The 20,236-nt window shown below is 40.5% G+C and overlaps 1 protein-coding gene across 1 annotated transcript in view; it reads left to right on the top strand.

The window, feature by feature from the left end:
* LOC114650314 (vesicle transport protein SFT2B-like) overlaps positions 1-20,236 on the top strand; it is a 167,371-nt gene that overhangs the window by 41,938 nt on the left and 105,197 nt on the right. Inside the window, exons 3-4 of the mRNA XM_028799865.2 lie at positions 1,446-1,531; positions 19,651-19,732. Coding sequence (XP_028655698.2) covers positions 1,446-1,531; positions 19,651-19,732 — 168 coding nt within the window. The remainder of the gene's footprint in view (positions 1-1,445; positions 1,532-19,650; positions 19,733-20,236) is intronic.

Here is a 20,236-nt window from a genome sequence, read left to right as displayed (position 1 = left end):
CCTTGGTCCTCTGCTTTTCTGTATTTATATGCTTCCCCTTGGCCATATTATCCGTAGTTATGGATTGGGTTATCATTTCTATGCAGATGATACCCAGCTCTACTTCAAAGTTAAAAGTGGAACTTCATCAGAGCTTTCTCAGCTCACAACCTGCCTTAGTGAAATTAAAACCTGGATGGAGCAGAACTCTTCAAAATTAAATTGCAATAAAACTGAACTCCTGCAAATTGGGACTAAAATGCAACTTAATAAAATGAGCTCCTTCCCAGTCCATCTTGGCAGTGATCTCATCAGACCTGCCTCTACTGTAAAAAATCTTGGTGTCATTTTTGATTCCTCCCTCACTTATTCCACCCACATAAATCACATTAAGAAACTTTCTTACTTTCACCTCCGTAACATATCCCGTGTTCGCTCCTTCCTCTCCTTCTGTAATGCTGAGAAACTTGTCCAAGCTTTTATCACATCCCGCATCGATTATTGTAATTCCCTACTGGCAGGTGCCCCTTCTAATCTTATATCACAGCTCCAGCTTATTCAAAACTCAGCTGCAAGAGTCCTTACTCGAACCAGCAGCAGCGAGCACATCACACCCATCCTGCTCCGTCTTCACTGGCTCCCTGTGTCTGACAGAATCGAATATAAAATCCTACTAATAACCTACAAAGCTTTAAATAACCTCGCACCAAACTACATCAGTGACCTCCTCCATCACTATGTGCCTGCCCGCCCACTAAGGTCCTCTGATTCTGATAATCTTGTTGTGCCCCTCACTAATCTACACTCTATGGGTGACAGGGCCTTCAGCTGTATAGCGCCCAGACTCTGGAATGACCTACCAGAATTAATCAGGTCAGCTGACTCCATGAATTCTTTTAAAAAACAACTCAAAACTCATCTGTTCAGGAAGGCTTTTAGCTCTACTTGACTTTATTACCTTTCTCTCAGTTTACTTCTCTGTCAAGATGCCAATGTAACCTGTATGTGTGTGCTAGACCATCAATTATGTTGTCTGGTTTTTTTTTTCAGAATTTACTGTCTTAATCTTCTTTATTTATCTGGTTTGTACAATGCTATATACTGTATATTCTGCCGTTCTTTATTATATTCTGTAAGTGCCTTGAGCATGGGAAAGGCGCTATATAAATAAAATGTATTATTATTATTATTACTGTTATACTGTTTGTATGAAAGGCATACTGCCTCAGTATATTACACTTCACCACTAGGTCTCTTAATAAAACCCAGAAAAAATGTATTCAGTTTCTTCAGGAAAGTCAGATCAATGAACTTTTTGGACTGTTAAAGTATCTCTCTTGCTTAGTATTAAATTTAAATTAAACTTGTGGTTATGTCGGAAACAACCCTTCAGAAAGTTCATTAAATATTTTGTTTATCTATTTGTGTATTTTTTTCTTACCTCAGCTCTTATTTTATTTTTTTAGGGAGTTATTTTTCTTTGGATTCCTGGAAATGGTTTAACATTGTTTGCAGTCTTTTATACTTTTGGAAATATTACATCTGTCTGCAGGTAAGAGAACACCTGGGGTAAGTGAATATCAGAAGGCAAGAGACTACATAAGACTGTTTTACACATTTGGTAAATGGAGAAAATAAAGGATCTTGCCCATTTTCTTCTACATATTCATGGAGATGTGCTGTCTAGTGGCCTCTACTTGTGACACTTGGCATTCAAGGGTCATGCATGTCTTGAGGAAATGCTATTCCACTAAATGCCCTTGCTTCCATTGTGAGCACCTTCTCTCTTCTCTGTTGTATTTAGTCTTGTTTGCATGAATATTAGAGTATAACTTTGAACTAATTCCTGGTGTTGAGATACTTTTCGATTACGAGTAATTGATCCTTTAAGATGGTGTTAAATATTCCATTAATTTGAGTTAAATATTAACTTTGTGCCCCATCCAGGGTTGTACACTTCCTTGGGTCCCAGAGAGAAAAACTCTGCCTCGGCTTTTTATTCCACTGGTCCCTGCTTGCCTACTTAGTGGTCCTAAACAAGGGTGTAGCTTGTTAGTTAATACTGTTCTGGACTGAAAACTGGCGTTAGTCTTATTGTCCAGCGTTCCAAAATTTCCTATTGAAATATATATTTTGATAGTACTAATAGTCTCAAGGGTGGTGTTCTGTGGTGTAGCAGTAAGATCCGCTGACTTATAATCCCGAGGTTGCGAGTTCGAAACCAGCTCCCCTGCAAATTTAGGCAGAGTGGTGGCTCTGTGGCTAGGGATCTGCACTGGCAATCGGAAGGTTGCCAATTTGAATCCCGAAAATGCCAATAGGGACTCTGCTCTGTTGGGCCCTTGAGCAAGGCCCTTAACCTACAATTGCTGAGTGCTTTGAGTAGTGAGAAAAGCGCTATATAAATGCAAAGAATTAAGGGTTACTAAAGGCTTTTCATTGCATGGGCTTCCAACCTACATTAGCATTCACAATGTTGGGCTCCTCTAGAAATGTTCATTTTTGGCAAGAATTGGTACTTTTGGTAATCAAGGTACCATTAAATAGATTTTTAAATATAGACAAAATATTACAAATGTTGCATCTGGCTATTACTGCTAAAGTGACATTTTTGAAACGTTGTATTCATACATGAGTGCAGAGTCACAATTCAGCAGTCATTACTCTCTCAGCAAAGATGTTTAGTGCTAAATATTTGACAAGACATATAACATTATATCACACAGCAGAAACTACTGATTTTCAAGAACTTTCATTTCATGTGATCAAAAATAGTATTTTTTTAACATATTTTGTTCATTTCTGTTTGTTTCTTCAAAGTACTGCAGTGCTAGTGAAATTATTTTAATTAAACATCAATATAGTTTATTGGAAATAATTGTCTTTGATTTTAGTAAAAGATTCAAGGATAGATATTGTAGAAACTCAGTAAAGGAACACGTAAGAGAAATCCTCCTGAATATGTTAGTAAAAAATGTATAGAACAGAAGGTGAATGAGCAGAGATGACGCACACAAAATGCTTTTGGAGTAAATGCCCCTAAGGCCACCTTCAATCAGCCGCAGTTTTCATATCCGCCAAGTTTCTGATGAGCCCATGCATTTCATGTTGGGCAAAGTGTGCTTCCGCATCTCTGATTGCCATACGAAGGATACAATGCCAGATTTCAGAGTTGCAGAAGACATGATGCCAAAATCATAGGTTACGTTAAGTGTGTCCTGCAACAAGCTGTTTATTGAGACAAAGATTAAGCTTCATAGGCCAGGGGTGCACTATATAGATATAGATATAGATAGAGATACAGATATACACTCGCTGGTCACTTTATTAGGTATGCCTGTTCAACTCCTTTTTAATGCAAAATTCTAATCAACCAGTCACATGGCAGTAACTCAATGCATTTAGGCATGTAGTCATTGTCAAGTTAACTTGGTGAAGTTCAAAATGAGCATCAAAATGTGGAAGAAAGGTGGTTTTAAGTGACTTTGAGCATAGAATGATTGTTGGTGCCAGATGGGCTGGTCTGAGTATTTCCAAAACTGCTGATCTACTGGGATTTTCACACACAACCATCTCTACGGATTACAGAGAGTGGTGTAAAAAAAGGAAAATTTCAAGTGAGCATCAGTTCTCTGTGCAAAAATGCCTTGCTGATGCCAGAGGTCAGAGGAGAATGGCCAGACTGGTTTGAGGTGATAGAAAGCCAACAGTAACACATTACAAACAGAGTTGTGCCGAAGAGCATCTCTGAATGCACAGCATGTCGAACCTTAAAGCAGATGGGCTACAGCAGCAGAAGATCACACCAGGTGCCATTCCAGTCTGTTAAGATCAGGCAACTGATGCTACAATTCGCACGGGCTCACCAAAATCAGACAGTAGAAGATTGGAAAAATGTTGCCTGGTCTGATGAATCTTGATTTTTGCTGCAACATTTGGATGGTGGGGTCAGAATTTGGCATCAGCAACATGAGAGCACGGAGCCATTCTGCCTTATATCAATGGTTCAGGCTAGTAGACCATGATGATCCAACAATGATGGATGGATTAAAAGCTAGAAGTCTGTATGACCATCAGCATCAAGTGACTCTGTGAAAACCTGAACTACAAAGATGACTATTTCATTTATGTTAGGTAGAATGCCCAGAGGGGACTGGGCGGTCTCATGGCCTGGAACCCCTACAGATTTTATTTTTCTAGCCTTCTGGAGTTTTTTTTTTTTTGTTTTTTCTGTCCACCCTGGCCATCGGACCTTACTCCTTTCTATGTTAACTAATGTTGTCTTATTTTAATTTTCTTATTTGTCTTTTATTTTTATTTTCTTCATTATGTAAAGCACTTTGAGCTACTTTTTGTATGAAAATGTGCTATATAAATAAATGTTGTTGTTGTAGTAATGGTGTAGGAGATATTTTCTTGGCACAGTTTGGGCCCCTTAGTACCACTTGAGCATCGTTTAAATGCCGTAGCCTGTCTGAGTACCATTCATGACCATGTTCATCCCTTTATGATTGCAGTGTACCCCATCTTCTGATGGCTACTTTCAGCAGGATAACATGCCATGTCACTGTGTATGGCAAGTCAGTGGCTCAGAAAAACTGGCCGTTTTAAATAAATGGACACGCTCACACTGGGGAGTGGAGCATGTGGAAGTAAAATCTGCTGAGAAGACGGCTAGTCTTTGGGTTGGTGCGAGGCAGCCAGCTGTCTGTGTTTTGCCTTGCCAACATGTGAGGGCGGTCTGATGGCCACATTAGCAGCCCGGTGCAGCAATCGGGCAACTGCTCCCCAGCATATAAATGGGAAGCATAAGGGATTGCGGGGGGGGTGGGACGCAGAGAGTAAAGAAAGAGGGCAGAAAGACATGAGGAAGAATGAGCGCCGATGTAGGAGTGAGCAAACTGAAAAGAGCGGGCTCAAGAGAATGAAGGCAGGCCGCTGGGAGGAGAGCCCATGGATAAGAGTGTGCGGCCAACACTCAGGGCGGTTGAAATGGGTCACTCCAGCCGAGCATGTACGAGGAGTGGGAGTGACCAGGTGTGTGAATGACTCGCCGCATAAGACCAGTTAGGCAGCTGGGGTTGATGGGGCTCCCAGTCCAAGCATCATTGTGAAAGCTGTGGCCTTTGGGGACCCGAGCTTAGGTCCAGAGAGGGAGACTTACGGTAGCCATGGAATGGCAAGGACCCAGACCTGTGGAAGGTTGGGTGTGTCTGTCAGCAGGGCGACTTATCTGCTTTGAGGCCCCTACGGGATAAGCAGAGGGAGACGTCAGTTTTATGAAAGAGGCACCTGGCTTTTAGAAAAGGGCAGTTTCCTGCCATTATTGTTTTTAAAATCATTTTTAATGGCTTTATTTAAATTTTAACCTCCACTTTCACTTTTTTGGATTTTTTTTATTGTGGATTTTGCGCAGCACTTTTGAACATTAATTGGATTTGTTTCTTTTAATAAAAGCACTGAGCACTGTTTTACCTTCTCCTTGCTTTGTGTGATGTCCTCATTTTCTCAGCTGATCCCTCGGAAACGTTATCGGCAGTTGGGGGGTCCGGAGGCTCCCAATTAGATCCGGTAGCATGGGGCCGACCTGCACCGTCACAGTCACAAAGCTTAAATCATCTCATACTAGTTTCTCTGAATTCACTGTACTCAAGTGGCATCCACAATCCCCTGACCTCAATTCAACAGAGCACTTTTAAAATGTGGTGGAATGGGAAATTCGCATCATGGATGTGCAGCCGACAAATCTGCAGCAACTGCGTGATACTATCATGTCAATATGGACCAAAATCCCAGAGGAATGGTTCAAGCATGTTGTTGAATCTATGCCACAAAGAATTACGGCAGTTCTGAAGGCAAAAGGGGGACCAACCCAGTACTAGCAAGGTGTACCCAATAAAGTGGCTGTTGAGGTATATGTACAGTATCTCACAAAAGTGAAATACACCCCTCACATGTATTATATCTTTTCATGGGACAACACTGAAGATATGACACTTTGACATATTGTAAAATAGTCAGTGTACAGCTTGTATAACAGTGTAAATTTGCTGCCCCCTCAAAATAACTCGACACACAGCCATTAATGTGTAAACCTCTGGCAACAAAAGTGAGTACAGTACACCCCCAAAATTCGCGGGGGTTACGTTCCTAGAGCACCCGGGAATTGTGAAAAACCGCGACTTTTGGATGTGGTTTAAAAAATGCCTTTTAAATGCCTATTTTTATAGTTTCAACCCTAAATACAGTATGCCCCCAAAGCACTTCAATTTCGTTGCACACTCCGCTTAATACATTAATACATTACCTAAAAAATTACCTTAATACATTACCTAAAAACAGAATGTAAAGGTAAACACGTCTTCTGTACAGTGCTGTATTGCTATGTCTCCCACTGTGCTAGAATGTAAAAAACTGATGTTACCACTATACGTACTGTAATTCATGCAAGTGCGTTTTCTTTGGTATGCGCTGCCATTTTCTTTGGTTTAAGTAGAGTAAATACATAATAATTTCATTTAATTAAAATACAGTAAAATGTATGGGTACTTACCAATGATGAATGATGATGATGATGATGAAGTAGCTGTGCAGTGCGATGCACGGGATTTGAAACTCCTCGGGTGGCGCCTCTTCTTCAGGCGCTTCAGGAGGAGTCGTATCTTTGTACGAATCTTCTTCTGGTGGGGTTTCGCGTTGGCTTTTCTTTATAGGTTTCAGGAACATTGTGATAGGAAGTTGCTACATTGTCTCCTGTAGCGAACTGCTGGTACAATTTCCGTGCTTTCTCACGGATGATGTTACCATCCAAGGGGATGTTCTTCCTGCAGTCGGTGATCCACAGAGCCAAGGCAGATTCCATACTAACGATATTCTTATTCCTTACAGTCGTTAACATTTTGGCACTATCACAGAAACTTATGGATATAGTACTCCAGATCACTGCTTCGTTCTTCTTTATGTAGCATACAGTGCTTTCATTAATGCCATAGTGGCGCGCTACTGCATAACTTTTTAGTTCCCGGAGCAAATCCAGTAGTTCAACCTTCTCCTGGAGTGTTTTAAACTTCTTCTGGCGCTTAGACTCAGTTCCAGAAGCCTTAGAAGGTGCAGAGCAATTCGATGACATCATGTGTGTTTGAAAATAACAAAACAATAACAAAATGGAAACTCAGCTGGAGACGCGTCACAAAGTAGCAGTCAATCATCAGTAAGGAGAAAAGAATAACGCTTTCGGATTGGCTACTGTCGCCATCCCAAACTGCGGTGGTAAACCCACTCACCTGGAGACGCGTCACAGGGCAGCAGTCAATCAGCAGCAAGGAGAAAAGAATAACGCTTTCGGATTGGCTACTTTCACCATCCCAAACCACATTTCCCTCAGCAGTTGCTTCCTGTTCTCTCTACAGCACAGTATTGCCACGAAAAAAAGCCATAAAAATTGAGGAGGATATTTGCGCTTTTCCTCTAACAATTAATATTGTGAATTTCCCATTGGGATTAATAAAGCATCTATCTATCTATCTATCTATCTAATAGTTAGGTTCTAAGAAAAAATCCGCGAATGACTGAGTCCACGAACCCTGAACCGCGACTTCGCGGGGGTCTACTGTACACCCCTAAGTAAAAAAATGTCAAAATTGTGCCCAAAGTGTCAATATTTTGTGTGGCCACTATTATTTTCCAGCACTCTTGGGCATGGAGCTCACTAGAGCTTCACAGGTTGTCACTGGAATCCTCTTCCACTCCTCCATGATGACATCACGGAGCTGCTGGATGTTAGAGACATTGTGCTCCTCCACCTTCCGTTTGAGGATGTCCCACAGATGCTCAATAGGGTTTAGGTCTGGAGACATGCTTGGCCAGTCCAGCACCTTTACCCTCAGTTTCTTTAGCAAGGCAGTGGTTGTCTTGGAGGTGTGTTTGGGGTCGTTATCATGTTGGAATACTGCCCTGTTGCTCAGTTTCCGAAGGGAGGGGATCATGTTCGGCTTCAGTATGTCACAGTACATGTTGGCATTCATGGTTCCCTTAATGAACTGTAGCTCCCCAGTGCCAGCAGCACTTATGCAGCCCCAAACCATGACACTCCCACCACCATGCTTGACTGTAGGCAAGACACACTTGTCTTTGTACTCCTCACCTGGTTTCCACCACACATGCTTGACACCATCTGAACCAAATAAGTTTATCTTGGACTCATCAGACCACAGGACATGGTTTCAGTAATCCATGTCCATAATCTGCTTGTCTTCAGCAAACTGTTTGCGGTCTTTCTTGTGCATCATCTTTAGAAGAAGCTTCCTTCTGGGACGACAGCCTTGCAGACCAATTTGTTGCAGCATGCAGTGTATCATCTGAGCACTGACAGGCCATTCCCCCCCCCCCCACCGTTCAACCTCTGCAGCAATGCTGGCAGCACTCATACTTCTATTTTCAAAAAAGACAACCTCTGGATATGACGCTGAGCATGTGCATGGTCGACCATAGCGAGTTCTTTTCTGAGTGGAACCTGTCCTGTTAAACTGCTGTATGGTCTTGGCCATCATGCTGCAGCTGTTTGAGGGTTTTGGCAATCTTCTTATAGTCTAGGCCATCTTTATGTAGAGCAACAATTCTTTTTTTCAGGTCCTCAGAGCGTTCTTTGCTATGAGGTGCCATGTTGAACTTCCAGTGACCAGTATGAGCGAGTGTGAGAGCGATAACACCAAATTTAACACGCCTGCTACCCATTCACACCTGAGACCTTGTACCACTAACCAGTCGCATGACACCGGGGAGGGAAAATGGCTAATTGGGCACAATTTGGATATTTTTCACTTAGGGCTATACTCACTTTTGTTGCCAGAGGTTTAGACATTAATAGTTGTGTGTTCAGTTATTTTGAGGGGACAGCAAATTTACTGTTATACAAGATGTACACTGACTACTTTACATTGTGTCAAAGTATCATATCTTCAGTGTTGTCCCATGAAAAGATATATAATAAAATATTTACAAAAATGTGAGGGGTATACTCACTTTTGTGAGACACTGTAGATATAGATATATATAGAGCTATAGATGCAGCTTTTCATATTCTCAATTACCAAAGAACCTGCTTTAGTTTAATTAACATTCAGTTTCACTCTGTGGTTAGGTTTATTTTAAAATATGTAGAAGATTGTTACATACTTTTGTTTATTTACATACTGTTGATGTTTGCCATGCAGAATGTGTATATAGTCTGTGTGTGTGCGTGTGCATATATATATATTATATGTATAATATGGCTGGGAATTGATTTTATAAAAAAAAAAAAAAAAAAATGTATGGAGTTAATCGTGATTAATCACATCTAACATTAAAACATGCAGTGCTAAAATTAATACATAAATCATGAAGTAAACATACACTGAATCACAAAATGAATTTAGAATCCGCACAAAGGAGTTTTTAAAAATGTAATGGCATAGTTTAAACTTAAACAATGACCTGCCACCTGATCTTTCAACAAAATACTATTTGATACTTAATACTACTACAGCGTGAATTTGAATGCCTTCTTAAAAGGCAAGTTGAAAAGAAGGCAATAAGAAAATGAGGCCAACATATTAATTCTCAAATTGGCATAGCATATGGGACACAGACGTGCAAAAGTAATAAACGATCAAATGACGTTTGAATGCCATCCTCAACTGTTCATCGCCATCAACAACTTTATAATTTAAACAAGAGCTTTTCAACTGGTGTGCAATGAGAGCTACCCAGATGTGCCATATAGGATTGCCTGTATGAACGGGCAAAGGGACGAAGCAGCTGGGAATATGCATCCAAAGTGCTCACTAAGTGCTATGCCTGTGAATGACAACCTGCAAGCTGTTTGTTTTTTTGTTTTTTTTTTGGCCGGCATCTCTGATTGTCCCACCCCTTTGGACAAGTTAGCAAGTGTATAGATTTTAATGCTTTTGTGGTTGGTAGAATCATGGTGTGCTTTGGGATTTTTTTGGATTATAGAAAGTGTGCCACCAAAGAAAAAGCAGTTGGAAAACACTGCTCTACCTACACCGTTGCCCCTTGCACGCTAAAAAAGTTCTCCGTAGCTACTGTCTCGCTTAAAAACCAACACCGTGCATTACTTACAGTATGTGGTTGTTTTGAGTTCTTTGCAAAGATTAGCAAAGACACTGCAAACTGGAATAATGGGTAGGCATAATCATTACACTTCTGTTTCGTAGAATTTTATCATTATGATACAGTAATAAGCACTCTTAGCTACCTTGCAGACTGGCAAGTTAAATACAGAGCTACAAGAGACTTATTTTAGTTTTAGTGCCACTCAAACATAACTTATTGAGCACTTATGTGATATGACATTGATTCAGCCTTCTTACAGAAGCACAAAATAAAAAAGAGGGTCATTTTTACCTTTGCATCTTTTCTCTAGCTTTACATCAGGACTGCTGTAAATTCACCCCCTTTCCTGACAGTCCCCTGCACCTCTGTCAGCATGTATAAATCAAGAAAACTAACGGCAGTGATACGTATTGACATGTGGTGTATCATTGTGAACCGCTTAATCCAAAATGTTAAACTTTTTAAATGAAAATATTATTTCTTAGTTTTTAAAGGTAGTACTCGTATATAAATAGGGTACTGGATGTGTATGTACACACGTAACTTATTTGTACTATTGTTTCATAATGTTTATAAAAAAAGAAATGGATCACATTAATAACAAAAATTAATACTTTGAATGTGAGCTACCTGGCAGACTAGAGTCTTCTTTTGGTTTTAGTGCCGATATTCTGACAGAAAAATGACATGAAAAAAGAAATGAGAGAGTGTAATTTTTACCTTCGCAACTTTTCTTTAGCATTGCTCTAGAACTACCATCAACCCCCCCCCTTCCTCCCATACACATGCACCTATGTTGGTTTGCATAAATCAAGGAAATTAATACCAGTAACATGTACTAACATGGAGCAAGGCATTATGAAACATGTAATTTGAAACTTTTAAATAAAATTATTTCTCAAAATTTTTAATAGTAGCATATAAATAAGGTACTAGATGTATATGTAATTCTTTAGGTACACACTTAACTTTTTTGTATTATGTTATTCATAATGTAAAAAAATACATGAAAATGTCAGGCAGTGCTTTGGTCAGGGCACCGTTATCACCCCATTGTCAGGCAGTCGCAAATAAGACAGCCAATGTCTACGGTTTGTAACAACCTGCCATGTGAGTACTTTCAGAAGCTGTCTGCATCAGTTTGTTTTACTGCACTTTCTATTTACAGCAGCTATTAATTATTAAAATTATTCACTGCATGATTTTTTTATTTTTATTCCTTCTTTATAAGTTTGGTGTGTTTTGGTTTTTTTTTTTTTTTTTTGTATTTATGTACTTGTAGCCCTGCTACAAAAGTTCTGAAGATGCAGTTGCAGGCAAAGAAGGGCTTGGTAGGGATGTCTAGGATGCCATTCTTACCCTTATGGGGTTCCATGTACATGACTGACCATTTTACTTTTCAATCTTGGAGCCCCAAATGAAGTTAAACTATACTTGTGGAGGTTGAGTAGATTTTAGCAGAGTGTGGGGAAAACCTGCGATGTACACTGCAGAACAATATAGATGTTGTGCATAACCAGTTCATTCGTCAATGGTGAAACTTAGGTCTTGCATTGCTGTTTTTTCTGTACAGCAAAGGTTTTCTCCTTGTACACCTGCCACATAGATGTAATTTGTGTAGTCTCTTTCTAATGGTAGATTTGTGTACTTTGACATCAGTGTCAGCAAGAGTTACCTGTAGATCCCATGATGGAATTTTGTTGAAATGGAGTTATTAGATCGGCATCTTGCGTTCTGTTCTTGGGCTGAACTTGCTGGGGCGGCCTTGTCTGGACAATTTGTATATAGTTTGAAATCTTCTCCACTGAGATTTGTTTAATTATACCCCTCTGATCATGGATCTTAAATGAATGTGCCCTACACATTCATCTCATAGCTGGCTTCTTTACTCCCTGTAACTAACTGATGAGACCTGTAAAGAATTCATATCCAAGCAAATTGATTATTTTCTTGAGGCAAATGCATCCTCGGAGGTCTCTGCCTGACTACTCAGAGGAAACTCTGAAGTAATTTTTAAGAGGACAGATTATTTCATATCTTTCTCACAAAAATACTGGTAACCAAGAAAGTATGAGTTAATCAGCGAAATTAACAGAATAAATATTGAACATGCCAGGTCTCCAAATGAGCCACTTTATAAGAAAAGACCGGTTTTGCAACAGAATTTAACCACTTGACAACTAAAGAAACAGAATAGCTCATCTTTAAATCATGACGTTATTTTTATGAACAAAGAGAGAAGGCCAATAAGATCTTGGCCCAACAAGTCCACAATGTAATAACAATAATTACCAACACGGAGATAAAATCATTGACTATAAAAATATAATCCACACATTTAGAGAGTACTAGAAGTCCTTCTATTCTGCTCAGTTTAAAGAATATAAGACACAATCTGAGTTTTTTGATTCATTAGATACCACGGCTAGATACTCCGTGCAGTGGAACTGCATAACCTTGATGGCTGCCCAGTAGACTTTTTAAATCTTTATAATTTTCAAATAAGTTCGCTCCTCTATTATTAGAAGTGTTTATAGAAGCTAGAGACAACAAAATTATACCTCAAACTTTTCACCAAACATTAATTACTGTCTTTCCTAAGAAAAATATGGAGATTGGCATACAGTTTTCTGACTGTACTACACATTTTGATATGAACATTTTGATATGAACATTTGTAATCTTTTTAGTTCGCCAACTAGGGGGCTCCGCCCCCTGCTCGCTTCGCTCGCCAACCCCTGGTGTTGGGTAACCCGAAATACATTGATGTATGTATGAGATATCTTGGAGTGTAAAGGTGTAGATGACGAACAAAGGAAGTAAAGAACCCATAGCATGGCACATTAGAAAGATTTATTGGGAATATTTCTTTATACACAACATTTGTAGTAAAGATGGTGTGTTGTCCTTGAGTGAGTTTTTCTTGGTATGGAGTATCTATAACTTTTAACTTTAATGTCAGATGAACTCCGAACTCTATGACTTCAGCGACGTTTCTCATTATCAGCTCTGTGCATTGCTTGTTTTCAGGAAGGTTCATTCGTTGATAGATTGTGTCATCTGGATCTAACACGTAGATCTGTGCATATTTGCGTTCGTGATTTGGCTCAGGGTGCACTGTTCCAATCCGATGTAATATTTGTCCACATACGTGAAAGCAGTATGGGCCATTGCCAGCTGGTGGCGTGATATTTACCCTGGTAGATGCAAAAGCAAATGAACTATTGTAGGATCTAATGCAGTCCATAAAGTTTTTACTTTCGGGTACATTGTTAGTTAGAAGCTTCCGTAGATATTCAGGATATTCATCTAAAGGAGGCAGTCTAACCTGACCCTTTTGACAACAATGTGTAAACTCATTAGTTGTATTGCCAGTTGTTTCTTCAGGGAAGTTAAGTGAATGACAATGACAGCAAATGATATTCATTAATCCTAATGAATTCATTAATAGTGGACTCATTGCAGAATGCGTTGTCAGCTAATTGGCGGAATTGTTTAGCGGCTGTTTGTCATTCCTTTCTTTGCAGTTTATCTATTGCCTCTGCTGTTTGAGAGGTGCGTTGTAGGCGCCTGCGTTCATTAATTGTATTCAGGCGGGCTCGTTTCTGTATGTCCGTTAGTTGAGATGTTTCGTTTTGGAGCCGTGACTCCTTTGGTTGCGTTGTTTGAGAAGCGCGTTGTAGACGCCTGCGTTCAATGTTTTTATCCAGGTGGGCTCGTTTTTGTAGCCCCGTCAGTCGAGCTCTTTCTTTTTGGAGCTGTGCCTGCTTTGCTTGCGGCATTTCAGACGCGCGTTGTAGGCGCTTGCGTTCATTGATTTTATCCAGGCGGGCTCGTTTTTGTATCTCCGTCAGTTGTGGTCTTTCGTTTTGAACCCGTGCCTGCTTTGCTTCCGCAGTTTCAGACGCACGTTGTAGGCGCCTACGTTCATTGTATTTGTCCATGCAGGCTCATTTTTGTAGCTCCGTTAGTCGAGCTGTTTGGTTTTGGAGCCGAGACAGTTTTGCTTCCGCGGTTTCAGACGCGCATTGTAGGCGCCTACGTTTATTTTTTTTTATCCATGCGGGCTCGTTTTTGTAGCTCCGTTAGTTGAGCTGGATCGTTTTGGAGCCGTGACCGTGACTCCATTAGTTATCCGTTGTCTACTGTTAGTAATATGGATAATTGCACTTACTGTTAATACGGAGTGTTTTCTGTGGTTGTACTGTTAATAATGCATCACTATAATGTGATTCACATATGCTATATGGTTTGGACGTGTGAGGATGCCGTACGTTTAATACGGAGAGTTCGTTTATTCTCATTACCCCGACCATGCTGTGTAGTGTGGACGTTTAGTTCAGAAGCGCGTTGTAGGCGCCTGCGCCTTTCGTACTTTCTCGTGCCTTCCGTACTTTCTAGCGCCTTCCATACTATCTTTGTGGTCCTTTGCGGACTCCGTAGTGTCTTCCGTTTGACTCTGGGGTGCAGTGCAGAATCCTCTTTTCTGTGTGGCTGTGTCGTTAGCTATGGGCACGTTGTTGCTTCATGTCTTATTTACGTTAGTTGAGCTCTTTCGTGTTTTGAGCCGTGACTCCTTCGTTTGCGGTGGATCAGACTTCGCTTGCTGTTTATGAGATGCGCGCTGTAGGCGTCTGCACACTATGTCTCCTGGGTCCATCGCCGTGTACCTGCGTCCGTGCCTTCCGGTTTACCATTCTCGATTAGTACTATGGATAAGACACAATCTAATGAGTTTTTTGATTCATTAGATACCACGGCTAGATACTCAGTGCAGTGGAACTGCATAACCTTGATGGCTGCCCAGTAGACTTTTTAAATTTTTATAACTTTCAAATAAGTTAGCTCCTCTATTATTAGAAGTGTTTATAGAAGTTAGAGACAACAAAATTATACCTCAAACTTTTCACCAAACATTAATTACTGTCTTTCCTAAGAAAAATATGGATGTGCATCATACAGAACAATCTTACTCGTAAATAATAACATTAAGATACTCTCCAAAGTTCTAGACAGAAGGATTGAGAAAGTGCTTCCTTATGTAATAGCACAAGACCAGATTGATTTATTGACACTTAGCTTCTAATCTTAAAATATAAACACACCAGAGATATTGGTCTCATATACTGGATTTTAGGCCAAGGTTTTCAAAATGGGTAGTCTTTGTATGTGGGCGATAGGATTGGGATCTATATAAGTAGTGTTTGGGGAGGGTGGTATCCCATAAAAACTGGGGTCTGTCTAATGAGCTTCCCTGCTGTCAGTGCTGCTGTATGTCATTTACATAGAACCCGTGCTGAGATAACTTAAAAATCTTTTTGGAATAAGTTTGCTTAAGATACCAGGTTGTGGTGAGCAGTGAGCAGAAGTCTCTGAAATGAGAAGGTATTCAGAATGATGAAAGGGCAATAGTATTAAAGAACAGTTTTAATTTATCAATCATGATGTACAGTAACAGTGTATTCAGTACTTTGACTAATTCTGTAATGTTACTAAATAAAAAATCCAACACTGAAATTGTTTTCTGATTTTTAGTATTCATACAGGCCTTCGAGGAGATCAGTGTTAAAGGTTGCTTACCCATTTCAATCCTGCTGTACCTGTGCATCCTAAAGAGCAGTGAAAGTTCTTACATACTAATAGCATAATGGTCACATTGATTGGTGTTGTGAACTTAATAATAATGTGCAGGTGGATAACAGTATTGGCTCTTTCAAAAATGCAGAGCTATTCACTGATTTAAAAAAATGTAGAGTAAATAATTTTATCTTAGATTTATTGTCACATGTGACACAGGCCCGATCCGCCAAAGTGGTTGACTATGCTATTTTTCCCCCATTTCTAACTGCCTTCATTTCACCAAGAGGACTGTGCTGTTCGAATTGTGCTCAATTTAACAAGGCAGAACACCCCATCCTCTTCAAATGCAGTCTGTTGGTTGTCAAGGAACTTAAAAAGGTAAAATTGGTCACAAAGGCCACAAAAGTTAAGGAGGACTACTCTAAGATAAATGCTGTAATCCAGCAAGACAATGAAATTGTTATCCCAAAGAGGCTGAGCAGTTGCTACCTTTGATGACATGGCACTTTCATCGATGCTCTTATTTAAAGTTTGTGAGCACTGTGTGGAATTGTCTGGAGCAGCTCACTGAGTGATGGGAATTGTAGTCATCTGTAGGCATTGAATCTGTTTGCACAAAATTGCAGATAGGATGAAGGTGGTGGTGGTGGTGGTTTTTAATACCCTTTTTACTGGATTAGAGTTTGACTGTGCTCACAGCTGCCATGTCTCGCAAGCACTTACTAAACACATCTTTGAGCATCCCTGAACTTTGCTCATTTCATTTGTTTTTTGCAGATGGCTTTCATTTGCTTAAACTGGATTGGCCTGTTTCTCAGTAAGATCACTGTCGTGCTCTGGAGAAACTGGGGACAAAGTGTGTTAGAATGTCCCACTTGTTAGAGCAATATTAATGACAAATATCAACAAATATTAAATGCCTTGACAATGGAAGGACTGGGGGGTGAGAGCTTTTTCAGGACATTATCTCCCCCATGCCATTGTCGAAAGAGGGCAGCGCTCTTGGCTTGCAGCATGGCCATGGTTTTGGAGCATGGCAGCTCAACCCTGCTGGGGCCCGTGGCCATCACCATGGGGCACCTAGATGTTTACTGAGCCCTGGTTGGCAGCACTTCTGCCACACCCGGAAGTGCTGCTGGAAGAAGGTTGCAGGACATCTAGAGTGGTTCCGGCTGTTCTATAAAAGGTGCCAGCCGCCACTACTGTAGGGCCAGAGTCGGGAAGAAGAAGGATGAAGCTGCTAAGGAGGACTGGAGGCGACAGGACTGTTTTGCTTGTTTGTATTGTGCTACTGTGGGGAGCGAAGAAAAGTGCTTCCCCACGGAAATAAAAACGTGTGCTGTGAAACACTTATGTCACTACCTGTCTGTGTCGGGTTAGGGCAGCTGTATGTGCCCCGGTGGTCCACTATATCTCCCACTGTTGTTTTATTAATCTTTGGAATCCTGAGTAGTCCAGCATCTTGAGATCTAAATGTTTGCTCAGGTTTGTAAGTATTGATAAGTTCAAATAAGCAGGGCCTTGCCCAATAACTCTTCTATCATACATCAAGATTTGAGCCATGCATTAAGCCTTCTAATCAACTCAGTCTTGTCTTGGACTATTGTGTGGCACAGGTAGTATCTTGCTAGTTCTGCTTCTCAGCTCGACTTTTTAAATTGGACACTACAGCTGACAGCCTGCCCTTATGTATGTCGTTTGTTCCAACATAGACAACACGACTACTGGATACACCCCTGGCTCCAACAGCATATCTATTCTTCCACTGAGGTCCCCTATCTGTGCACCTAGAAGGCTGATCACACTGCATGAGACGTTCCTTTTCTGGAGTAAAACTGACATCTCCCTAATAATCGAATCCCCTACTATCACAACTTCTCATTTTCTTGGGACTGGTTTGGTGTGGCCTATTGGTGCTCCTGATGCCAGCCTATCACCTTAGAATTTTTAGATTCACTGTCCAGCCCCACAAGGTCCTGAAAATGGTTTAACACTTAATTCTTAGGTTGGTGTCCCTGAACACTGTGCACACTATACCTTACACCTCCATCTGACTGCGACCCACCTATCTCTGTGTCCTCTCGTCTGGAGTCTCTTCCTACACCACCTTAGGGGTGCACACCTTCTCCATAAAGGACATCTGAGCTAAGCCTGCCAATTCTTTACTACAGTGAAGACCAGCTACCTCATCCTTCAGTTTAGTGACCCTGAGCTCAAAGTACTGCGTCAGCAGGCATGTCCTGTAAGCATAGACTTAAAAGGATGAGTGACTTGTCCAAGCCACCCTCCAAAAAGTCCAAAATCAAACAGAACTTGATTATACTGGCTTCAGTAATTTGGATCTGGATTACTTAATTTCTCGACCCCTTTTTATTGAATTGAAATGGTTTAATTTTGAAATTTAATATAAGATTAACAGATGCCAAAGATAAGGGGTTGTTGATACTATGTAGGTGTTCATGCAATCCTCATATAAAAAGCAAATGAAAAAATTATTCAGAAGTGGTAAAATCTGTAGAATCTCTACATCTGATGAGTCTAAAGCTATTTTGTCCAGCATGACTTCTCCATATGTGGAACAGCAAGCTGGCAATAGAGCTGTGGCACTTCATGCCACATCCAGATACTGAAAAGAGAAACAATAAAGGAGGGTTAGTAACAGTTTCTAAATATTGTAATGCTTATATTTCTGTACAAATGACTAAGAAGCATAGATGCTGTTATGACAGTTGGCTCATTGCCACCGGTTCCCTCCGGGAACCTCTTGAACCTGACACCCTCGATAATGTAACCGAATGAGCCAGCAAATGAGGACACAACACGAAGCAAGGGGTAAGTGTATAAAGGGTGTCAAATGCTTTTATTAAAATAAATCAAAGAGGGTTTAAAAAGTGCAATGCAAAGTTCAATAAATAAATAATCTGCTTTAAAGTGAAAGTGGAGGTTAAAATCCAAATAAAAGTCTTTTGACATCAAGTTCCTAGTGTGTCCCTGTAATACCGACGTCTCCTCTGCTTATACCATACGGAACTCGCAGCATAGGAGTCACCATGCCGACAAACACAGCTGACCTTCCACGGGTCCGGTTCCCTGACGTTCCATAGCTACAACAAGGCTCCCACTCTGGACCTAAACTCTGGTCCCCAAAGGGCATGGCACTCACATTGGGGCTCTCAGTCCAAGCTTTGTCGACTCACGCTGCCATCCTGGACTTGCACATAGAGTCTTCCTTTTCAACACCATATCACTGTGGCTTTCTAAATTGCTCAGCTACAGTTACCATTTCTTCAGTCCCTGGGCATCTGTCACACATTCCCATCAATGAGCTCTCCTTCCCAGCTGCCTGCCCCTTCTCACTCAAGCAGTGGTTTTGATTTAGTATGTGCATACATTAGGGTTGCAAGGTATAACACAAATTGTAAAACAGTGCATACTAGCATCGAGAGGAGTCAGATGAGGTGGCTCGGGCATCTGATCAGGATGCCTCCTGGACGCCTCCCTGGTGAGGTGTTCCCGGTACGTCCAACCGGGAGGAGGCCCCGGGGAAGACCCAGGACACGCTGGAGGGACTATGTCTCCCGGCTGGCCTGGGAACGCCTTGGGATTCTCCCGGAAGAGCTAGAAGAAGTGGCCGGAGAGAGGGAAGTCTGGGCATCTCTGCTCAAGCTGCTGCCCCCGCGACCCGACCTCGGATAAGCGGAAGAGGATGGATGGATGCATACTAGCATTTTGTGATTTTTCAGTACTGGAAATAAACGTCTACTTTCCTATAATATATACTTAAGTTTTCTTAATGTGGGAGATTGGTGTAGTGTTGATCTTCTTAAGCTGATATGCAATCTTGTACAGGTGATATGGATGGATTGATGCTTAGTCAGGGAAGAAGTACTTTATTCTAAGTGTATGAAATGGTACATCTTCTCTTTCAAACAGTGTTTACTTGTTAACTCCAACATGATTTTATTTAATTTTTAGCACTCTTTTCTTAATGGGACCAATGAAACAACTAAAAAAAATGGTTGAACCAACCCGGGCTATTGCAACTGCTGTAATGTTGGTAAGTGATCTTTTCTTATTTATTTAGTTTAGTTGTACCATGTGGTCATGATGCAATTTAAGTAGTATATGCCACTCTTTTAAATGTAATATTTGCTTTAATGTTCTGATATTTACCTTAAGGAGAACTTATGAGGTGCCTTATGATTCAGTTTGCTATGATGCATTTATAAAGAGGTTCTTGGATCATTGTGATCAATCTCATTTTTTGACTTCGGTACATGGTCATTTTTTTTCTTATTGTGTGAACCTTCCTATATTTTCACTATATATTTTAAGTAATAATAAAAAGAATATATAAAGTTATTCTTTTTTTAATGCAGTACGGTACAAAAAAGTAAGTGCTGACAGGCACGTTGTATCCGCAACATATTTTTTTCAGCATTTTTATGTAGTCAACTAGGAGAAGAAATATGTGCCTGTATTGTAACATTTTTGTTTAAATTAACATGAATTTCAGCATATCCTCAATCATTTAACTTGACATAAAGGTACCACTATTACT

This window comes from Erpetoichthys calabaricus, chromosome 4 (genome assembly GCF_900747795.2).
Source record: "Erpetoichthys calabaricus chromosome 4, fErpCal1.3, whole genome shotgun sequence".
In the NCBI taxonomy this organism is placed as follows: domain Eukaryota; kingdom Metazoa; phylum Chordata; class Cladistia; order Polypteriformes; family Polypteridae; genus Erpetoichthys; species Erpetoichthys calabaricus.
The sequence above is the reverse complement of the archived record's forward strand: the minus strand, read 5'-3'. Positions and strand labels throughout refer to the sequence as shown.